At 41.6% G+C, this 10627-nt stretch overlaps 1 protein-coding gene across 1 annotated transcript; it reads left to right on the forward strand.

Moving 5' to 3' along the window:
* The first annotated feature begins 7856 nt into the window (after positions 1–7856).
* On the forward strand, positions 7857–10110 carry parapinopsina (parapinopsin a). Its single transcript, XM_053504403.1, has 4 exons — positions 7857–8320; positions 8556–8884; positions 9265–9507; positions 9719–10110. The coding sequence occupies exons 1-4, from the start codon at positions 7981–7983 to the stop codon at positions 9845–9847; spliced, it is 1041 nt and encodes a 346-aa protein (XP_053360378.1). The 5' UTR covers positions 7857–7980; the 3' UTR covers positions 9848–10110.
* Positions 10111–10627: the final 517 nt, after the last annotated feature.

The raw sequence follows: 10627 nt of genomic DNA on the forward strand, positions 1-10627 counted from the left end.
GCTAACAGCAGACTTTTTTTTTCCCTTACGGGCAGGAGCGTGGCCTTAGATGGCCGTCCAGCTCAAGGGATCTGAAGAGGCTATCTTCTCGCTTGGCATATCAACCGACTCAAATTGATGAATTTATTTCTGGCCCTGAAATACTCCCTCCAGCAATCAGGAGGCTAGCACGTCCTAGCACGGATGGACAACATCATGGTAGTCTTGTAAATATTGCCAGGGCAGACTAGATTTGCGCCGTTAGGGAAACTAGCATACTAGCATACCAGGACATAAAACATGTAGACCCAGTCCATGGGAAAACTGTTTCAGTGCTGGAAGTTTCTGCAAAAAAAACAAAAAAAACATCTGCATCCTTACCCAACTATCTTCCACAGTTGAAGCCTTCTGTCCTCCGCCGTTAGCTCCGGAGCAGTAAGACTTCATTCGCTGTGTCCAGCTCATGCTCTTCAATTTACAGCGCACCTCCGCATTAGCCAGGGCCGTAAATTAGTTATGTATTAGTTTCATACGTCGTGGGGCCATGGCCGAAGGACAGCTGCCATTAGACGAGTCGGGTGAGAGATGCCCTCTAGTGATTAGGGCCCATTCGACCAGGAAGCTTGCCTCATCAATTGCTCTGGCAAGAGGGGCTTCCAGTATGTCATGCGGCAGGTTTCCTTTCTGCTAAACATCTGTTAAGCTTCATAGTTGGATGCCAGGCTCGCGGGTCCTCGAGTCAGCATACCAGAATTATTTCTAAGACTCCTTGGGGGTAATGTGCGCACACTACACAACCATGGGGGTTCAGACACTTGCAGTGCGGCGGAGTGGGTATTCTTGTTCCCATAGCGCTTTCGCGGAGCATTGAGTGTAGCTTTTGAAAGGAAACGTCTCGGGTTACTTTGTTGTAACCCTGTTCCCTGAAAAAGCGGGAACGAGATGCTGTGCTCCAATGCCGCACTGCATGCGTGACTAGACATCCTTCAGACAAAATTGGCCTGAGGGTGTTTCCGGTTCATGCCTATTTATAACCTCCAGGTGCTCTTTCTGTTCTCCTTACTAGAGACAAACTGCTCAGCAACCTTTTTTCTGTTTCCCCTGTCCAGCTTGTCTTTATGTACATGGCACACAGCAACACTGTTGAGGCGAGTTTGGGTCAGCGAATATTGAAAAGTAATACAATGAAATTAATGCAAACAGCATCTAATGGTAATAGGCTACTGTTGTTTAATGTCAACATTTTTCAACTTTCATCTCTCAACTTCACTTACAGGATTTCTCTTGAAAAAGGTGTCAATCTTCTCCTGCCTCTTACTTTTCTGCATCTTAATGATACTGTGTGACAAAAGGACAGTGGTAAGCTTGATAGTGGCATGGGTCTGACAGGACTGTGACTGCTACAGTACATTTAGCTTACTTGCAGATAAGCAAGTAAGCAATAAAGATATAAAAACAAAAAAAAGTCCTCACAAAAAGCTTTTTTCTAAATAATATAAACAAAAGTATAAAAATATAAATAATAGTATAAATAATTTAACAATTTACTGTTTTTAAACATTAAAATAATATACACATAAAAATAATATTCTTCCATAGTCAACAGGTATGCAAACTGACATTATTTCTCACTTTTTTCTCCTCAACAGATACAATCAAACACAACAGGCAAGTCAGCTAATGAACAAACAATGCTCAAAATATCAAAATCAATTGCACTGGCAATAAACCCATAAATACATTGCTTAACATTGTCAATTTGTCCCCAGAAACGGAGGAGCGAATGCGAAGACGTTTGTTCAAAACTGCGGGAAAACTGTAGAAAAAGTGTGGGTGTTGAACCCTCTCACCGGGAAAAGTGTGGGTGTTAAAACACCCACATCCACCACGGGTGCAACGCCCCTGGTCACAAGGAATCGTTTCCCATAGCGCTTTCGCGCAGCATCTCGTTCCCGCTTTGTCAGGGAACAGGGTTACAGCTAAATAACCCGAGTCGTTCTTTTTGTCTTTAAGGACCGCATTGTGTTTGCGTGTGTGTGTGTGCAAGCGAATATACAAACAAAAGAAATAAAGTGTTAGAAAACTCACCAATATGGCAGAGTTTGTTAAGAGATGCGTGCCTCTGTGTGACAGATCACTTTCGGAGGGCGATCCTCACACTTTATGTTTTGAGTGTTTGGGGGTAGAACACGCTCTTCCTCGAGGGAGAGTGTGAGCACTGTGATCTCCTCCCTAGGTGCTCCTCCCTAAGGTGCTTCGCGCGCGGTTCGCCTTCTTTAAAGAGAAACCACGAGCCGCAGCGCATTCATGCGGTTCACATGCCGATCTGGCAGACGCGCATAAGACGGATTAGGAAGTTTTAGCATCCACTTCTCAAGCATTCTCCGGCGCTTCTTGTGAATGGGCAGAAGAGACTTCCTCTCTTGCGTTTGCCGGACCTCAACTGGCCGCAAGAAAAAAAATTAAAAATCCTCTAAGCGCTCAAACTTAGACGACGGTTTCTGTCGGTTGGCTGGGGGAGGGTCCCCTCCCCTTCTTTGGCGACCTCCATGACAAGTTAACTCATACATGGAATAAGCCCTATTTAACCCGTGTTTGTATGCTATTGACATTTATTCGAATGTCGTTGATGCGAACGTGCGGTTTTATATGATAATGCACCAGATTGAAGACTCTTTCGGGCTATCGCTCTCCTAAGAGATCATCCTCCCAGGCCGTTGTGAGGTTTCTCCCCCGCTGTGCTCAAGAGTCTGGCCCGTCGGCCACCCAGTTCCGACCAGGTCTGGTCCCCACAAGGTGTGAGGCGCAGAAGGAGAGTGTGGTGAGGCGGGTACCCTCTTGTAGAGACTGGGGAGGGACTCGCCGCGCTTTGCAATCCGCCTTGAAAAGGCCGGACCTGAGGAGCATCATCTCAACCAAAAAACAACAACAACAACAAAAAAAAAATCCTGAGGCTGACTATAAGAAATAGCACTCCTCCCTGGCACCCTTTAGAGGCCGTTGTTCAATCTTCGCCACCACTGGTGTTTCGGGGAGCAGCAGTCTCCAGCGAAATGTTAGGTACTCGGTTCCTTCCAACCATGTTTCAGGATGCCGAACACCTAACACCCCCCCATCTAGCCCCGGTGTTCAAACTTGTGCCCTTTTTGAGAGGCTGGCAGCGGGGAACCTACTGCCAGGTATGTCTCCTTAGGTACAAAGCACCTACAGGATAGAGGCTACAGGATTCATTTTGCACATCATCCACTTTCATGAAACCGGAATGGGTGCATTTGCTGACTCGGCAATTACAGTCTTTGCTGGAAAAAGGGGCCATAGAACATATTCCCCTGCCGAACCGAGACCCAGGCTATTAAAGTCAGTATTTCAAGGTTTTCAAGAGAGACGGGGGGTTGTGTCCATTTTTACATATTCGTGGGCTGAACATCAAATTGTTGACAACCAAAATGACTGTTTTTTAAATTCAACGAGAGGATTGGTTTGTGACAATCGATCTGAAGGACACATATTTCATATAGAAATGTTGCCACAACACAGGAAGTTCCTGAGGTTCGCTTTCGGGGGTGAAGCTTACCAGTATCGGGTTCTTCCATTTGGCCTAGACCTGTCACCCCGCACATATATAAAATGCACAGATGTAGTTCTGGCTCTATGATTTCAGGGCATCCGAATTCTGAAATATATAGATGACTGGCTGATCCTGGCTCAGTCTTAGCAGCTAGCGCTTCAACATCAAGATGTCGTCCTAGCTCACCTCCATTCTTTAGGATTGAGACTCAACGCGGGAGAGGCGTTCTCTTTCCTGCTCAGAGGACAACGTATTTGGATGTCATATGAAATTCGATTGCAATGCAGGCACAGCTGTCTCCTGCGTGTGTCAAATCCATTCTCAATACCCTAAAGGAAATCAGGCTAGGCCAGTGATTGTTCATTACTTTCAGTGTTTAGCTTTCATGGGAGCTGCGTCCACGGTGATACCCTTGGGCCTTCTGTACATGAGATTGTTTCAGTTGTGGCTGGGGATTTTATCCAAGGGCCAATGCCCAGAGACAAATAAGGGTTATGCGCCAGGGGCTTCGTACCCTTTCTATGTGGTTCAGAACCCGGTTTTTGACTTTGGGTCCCACTCTAGGTCCGTCTTGTCAACGCAAGATGCTAACAACAGACGTTTTCCTCACGGCCTGGGGTGCGGTCTTAGATGGCCGTCCAGCCCAAGGGATCTGGAGAGGTCATCTTCTTGCATGGCACATCTATTCTGCATCCTCACCCGAACTATCTTCCTAAAGTTCCATTCTCGACCATGCACCCAATTGTTCTCGAAGCCTTCTGTCCTTGGCCTTTTTACTCCGGAGCAGGAAAGACTTAATTTACTGTGTCCAATACGTGCTCTTCAGATTTACGTCCATCGCTTTAGCCAGTGGCGTAAATCAGAGAAGCTTTTCATATGCTTTGGGGGCCACAACTGGGGGGCGGCCACTACTAGACAAACGCTGTCACATTGGGTGAGAGATGCTATTGCCCTAGCCTACGAGGCGCGTGGTCACACTTCGCCTCTAGAAATCAGGGCCCATTCGACCAGGGGAATTGTCTTATCAATTGCGCTGGAAAGAGGTGTCCCCTTGCAGCAAGTATGTGTTGCGGTTGGTTCTCTTCGCACACATTTGTCATATTCTATAGTTTGGATGTCCTTGCTGCGCCGGGCTTGCGGGTCCTCGAGTCAGCATCCCAAAGTTATGTCTGAAACCTCTTTGGTTATTGTGGACACGCAACACAACCTTGGGGGTCCAGACACTTGCACTTGCGGTGTTGGTATTCTTGTTCTCATGGCATTTTCATGCAGCATCAAGTGTAGCTTTTAAAAGGGAACGTCTCGGGTTACTTTGCTGTAACCCTGTTTACTGAAAAAGCGGGAACGAGATGCTGCGCTCCAATGCTGCACTGCTGGCGTGACTGGATGTCCTTTCAGACAAAAAATTGACCTGAGGATGTTTCCCGTCCACTCCTTTTTATAACCTGCAGGTGCACCTCATCAGATGGCGCTGCCTGACCAAGGAAATATTAGCCAAAATTGGGCGTGTTTAGGACACACATGCTTCACAACCGGTTGAACAAAGAGATGTTCCCATAGCGTTTTCATGCAGCATCCCGTTCCCGCTTTTCCAGGGAACAGGGTTACAGCAAAGTAACTGAGCAGTTTTATTTCCTGCATTATTTCCTGTTTATAATCACACTTAACGTGTCTGAATACCCTGTGCAGGATGCTTTTGCAGGGTATTTCAGGCCGATCAAAACGCACCTTGTGTGAATAGGTAAAACGGTCCTGCTGTCATGATTTGCACTTCTGGGTCGGCAGCCATCTTGTTTAGGGCAATTCCTTTGTGTCGCAATTTGTCTGTGCTCCACTATAAAAGGGAGCTGTGGTGCTTTAGTTATTTGCCACTGATGTCCAGTCACTATGTGAGTACCTTTCTAATTGAAAACCAGTGTTAAGTTTCTCTGAACCTGTTCATCTCCCATTAATCAATCTCTCCCTGTGTACAGGATTACATTGCAGCTCACCTCCTCTTACAGTTATCTGTTGCAGTCAACTCCCCAAAAAGTCACTGAGATCTGTGTGCATTACTAGTCAGCAAACACTTAACAATTATTGCATTCTTGCATCTCCTCTATTACTTGTATTCAACTTAAACTTGTATTAAAAGGTTCTAAGTTGCCATCTGTCTTTGAAGTGTCCTGTTTTTGGGTCCAACCAGTCTGCACCTATTTTAAATTAATGACAGATTTATGCAATCATACTTGTATCCAGTGACCCTTTATCATTAGACCTTTTGTTTCCATACTGCTTTCACTAGTGGTTGAAATGCCTTGGCATAGCAGGTCTGCTTTCCCAAATGGATGAAAAGATTTGGTGCTTTCAGCCAGGTTTCTGTTGTGAACCAGGCCAAATGGATTTAAACACCAACTAAAGACTATAACCTAGAAGTTCAGGAAACAATGTTGAATTTAAGAATTCCTGACAGCCAGGTCTTACATGCAACAAGATGAAGGCTGTTCTGTGAAGTATGTGCACCTTATTAGCATACAGTAGCTAAATTTTCAAGGTACAACCTCTTCAGGGACTACTAGACATTGGCAAGTCCCAAAATATGTAAAAGGTAATTGTGCCAGTCATGGCACCCATCCATATTTGAGGATAGCTTATTAATAAACAATGAGAGGTCTCTCTATCAACCATGGTTACCTATGAGTCCAGCCTCTCATTTTGGACTGGAGGCCTGAAAGCCACTAGGACTTACTAGACTATTCAGGATGCAAAAAGAAACTGGTATCACTAAATACTTTCTTATGACTAGATAATTCTGACTTGACCTTGTAGTGAAAACTGGGATTTCTGCCCAAGGACATGTCACCCAGTTATGATGTGTTAAATGAAGTTGAGCCTGTGAAGCATTCCTCGATGTGTCTGGTACATGGCCTTAGATTCAATTGTGATTTTTGTTATCAGACTGTTCCCAACTGTTAATCCTTCAATGGGTTAATACAAAGGGTCTCCCTAGTCCATGCAGAGGCTGGCTAACTGGGTAGGGAATGTCATTACCATGGCTTGCTTAGGGATTGGATGTCCATCACATATTGTGACACATGCCTCTTTACAAGGAGGGGCATGACAAATTAGCGAAATCTGTGCTGCTGCCACCTGGGTATCATTATTCAATTCCTACAAGTTCAAGTAAATCATGTTAAAGGTGTAGGGCTGGCAGCATGGTGACTTACAGTAAAGGTTAGCACTGTCATCTTACACCTCCAGGGTTGGAGGTTTAACTTACAACCAGCCTTTGTGAGTGGAGTTTGTATGCTTCATGGGTTTCCTCTGGGTTCTCCAGTTTCCTCATGCACAAGGTATTTATTAGTATTTCCAAAATGTCTAGTATGTGATAAATAGGATAGTAAGAGAGCTTGTGCCCTGTCATAGCATTGTGCCCAGAGCCCCTGTAAAATCCCCCTGACATTACACAGGATAAGTGGTATAAACAGTGGATGGTTGGATGGATAATGAGGAACTTGTGAACTGGCAAAAAAAAAAAATTGCTAATTTTTTTGGAGGATGTAAAAAACTTTCAATCATTTTAATGAATGTTCTACTGAAGATAAAATAAATACCATGCAAAGCTATAAGTTGTTGATGTCCTTAATACTTTTACAGCGACTTCAATTAAATCTGAGCTGCGTCATCTCAGCTTCGGTCTCCTTTATCCTCTTTTGATGTAATTCATATACAGTATAAGCTTACTCAAAGATATTCCTACACAAGCCATGCAAGAAAAGCTTTATACACCAATGATCTTAGTCACAAGTGATGGTAAATTTGTTTCATAATAATACTTAAAAGAGAAAAAATTCCAGTATCAGCAATGTTTTAACCCATTTCAAACATTAGAAGAAAAAAAAATAATATAAGAATGCTAAAAAAAGATTTTTTTAAATTGTGTTAAACCATTCAAATTTACTTCTATTTACATACTAATTGAAGACAATTTCTTGATATATTGAAAAGGAATTTCATACTGTACATCATACAAAATGGTGTTTATACATCAAGTAAATATTTTTTCCTAGCACTGTTTATGTATGAACATTGTCGTATTCTTTCACTATTCTCTTTTTGTTTGAGTATAAATGCAAAACGTTCATGCAAGTCTTATAATTAATTGCAAATTATTTATTTTGTATTTTTTTACAGACAATAATATAGCAATCAAGTAGAGTGCAGTCATAGGTCTCACAAACAATAAGCTGATAGAATAAATCCATGGACAATCCGGATCTAAGGATTTCCTGTGCTTATGTCACATATGCTTTAAAACCGTTTTTAGTGGAACTGTTCTCCATAAAGCCAAGGACAGATCTCTCATGATACTTATCACACTAGGCTCATTAAGGCACTGACTGAAAACCCCTGAACTACCGGATCTTTCTTTGCTCTGAATCAGAAAGAAAAAAATGGCATCCACTTATTTATCCAACTTTTCAGAAGCTGATTCAATACATCAAGGCTCAGTAAATGATCACATTATGCCAAGAATAGGGTATACCATCTTGGCAATCATTTTGGCTTTGTCCTCCACGTTTAGCATTATCTTGAATGTGACAGTGATTATTGTAACACTACGGTACAAACAACTGCGTCAGCCACTAAACTATGCTCTGGTTAATCTAGCAGTGGCTGATCTTGGTTGCGCTATCTTGGGGGGGCTGCTTACGGCAGTCACCAATGCCATGGGCTACTTCAGTCTTGGCAGGGTAGGTTGTGTTTTGGAAGGTTTTGGAGTTGCCTTTTTTGGTAAGTCTAAATCTTTTTTTCCTAAGAGTTTTGTAATTGAGGTCCAAAGCCAAAGATTACATTATGTTTGTGTAAAATCTAATGTAACCGTTTTTGTACACTTTTTGCATACTTTGTACTTGGTCATTTAGGGGTAATTTCAATATGCATGATGAAATGATGATTGGCAATCTTAAGATAATTTAAATGAGTTTGCTTAAACTTGATTGTGACAATTTTGTTATAATCCTTCCAGGTATTGCTGGGTTATGCTCAATCGCAGTGATTGCTGTTGACCGCTACATGGTGGTATGCAGACCACTGGGCACAGTAATGTTTCAAACCAAACATGCCCTGGCAGGTGTGGTCTTTTCCTGGGTCTGGTCCTTCATTTGGAATACACCGCCACTGTTTGGATGGGGCAGTTACCAACTAGAGGGTGTGATGACCTCTTGTGCTCCCAACTGGTACAGCAGAGATCCAGTCAATGTCTCCTTCATCTTGTGCTACTTCATGCTCTGTTTTGCTCTGCCTTTTGCTACCATTGTGTTCTCTTACATGCGCCTTCTTTATACTTTACGACAGGTAGGTATAATTTTAATTATACATATATAATATATAATTATATATTTTTTAACTTAAAATAAGACAGTTCCTTAACAAGCAAAGAAATATAAGACTTTTGTTATTGTTATATGAAAATGTTTATTTATTTTTTTTTACATTTAAGCGAGGCTAAACAAAGGCTAATATTTTATTCAGCAGTACAATTTGATTTTACATTTAATTTTGGATTTACTGTGTCTGAGTCTTTACTGGTAAATAAAAGGTAAGTGTTTTTGTTTGTTTGTTTGTTTGTTTGTTAACCACAAATGGTTAAAGATAAAGATGGTCATTTATTGCATGTTAATGGACCTGTTAATTAAAAGGGAACTAAGGAATGAACTTCTCTTGTTTCATTCAAGGTGGCTAAGCTGCAAATAGCAGAAAGTGGAAGCACTGCCAAGGCAGAGGTTCAGGTGGCCCGTATGGTGGTTATCATGGTCATGGCTTTTTTGCTTACATGGCTGCCATATGCAGCATTTGCCCTGACTGTGATCATTGATTCCAATATCCACATCAACCCAATAATTGCCTCAATACCTGCCTACCTGACCAAAACCAGCACTGTCTTCAATCCTATCATTTATATATTCATGAACAGACAAGTGAGTAGAAAAAATCATCATAATTTTTTTTATATCTTATGCATATGTGCTGTAGTACTGTTTAATAAAATTGAGAAATTTGAAGTCTTAAATGTATGTAAAAATTTGATCATAATAAACTTGTGATGTACATGATGAACATACAGTACATATATGTATAAAGACAAAAAAAAAAATAGTTATTCCTTTCACTTTTGTCCCTTTCCTGCAGTTTAGGGACTATGCTTTGCCCTACCTGTTATGTGGGAAAAACCCTTGGGCATCCAAAGAAGGAGGGGAATCAGATGCTAATACATTATCTACTACAGTCAGCAAGAGCAGCTCAGTGTCACCATCATAACCATCATAAGATCATAACCAAAAAAAAAAAATGTTTCCAATACTCAAATATTCTCTCTTTGTGCAAAATGTTTGCAAATATGTGGCATTGTAATTTATATTGGTATTTATTTCAGCTGGAAATTTTATTTACGCTAAATAGCTTAATTTCCAGACATAGTTTCCAAGGTAGGTTTGGATTCATAGAATACAAAATATATATTTTTGTAAGCTTTCCCTGCTGTACTGTAACATTGGCAAATAAAGCATGATTAGAATCCTTTACCTTTGTATTCCTATTTCTTTGACTTGTCTCACAAATTAATTAATGAGAAACTTTCTTATAATCAGTTAAGGACTTAATCATCATGGTATGTGCTATTATAAGAAAATAATCAACAATGAGTTGTCACCATGCCAAAGTTGTTTTACTCTAAGAGAATATTTCCAAAATGCCTAGTAAATAGCAAAGTATTGAGAAGCATAACTAACCCATAAGGTTCCACCTTTGACAACCAAGAACAGATTGCTGAGGCCACAGTAGCCAGTGGCCAGGAAAAGCCTTAGGCAGGGGTGATCCGCAAATCTCCTACTAGTTTGTGTGGCTTATAAACAGAGAAGCGTGATTTTTTTTATGAATGCCCCCGAGACTTTAGATGGGACATGTGGTACTTTTTGCTCACTATGCCCAAATATGTAAGTACTGTCATAATTACAGTACTTATTTCTGAGGGGTTTTGTTTGGTTGTTTCTTTCACCTTCCGCTTGTTTTATAAAACTTCTATGTTAATGTTTGTTCTGG

The sequence above is a fragment of the Clarias gariepinus genome, chromosome 9, assembly GCF_024256425.1.
Source record: "Clarias gariepinus isolate MV-2021 ecotype Netherlands chromosome 9, CGAR_prim_01v2, whole genome shotgun sequence".
Classification (NCBI taxonomy): Eukaryota; Metazoa; Chordata; class Actinopteri; order Siluriformes; family Clariidae; genus Clarias; species Clarias gariepinus.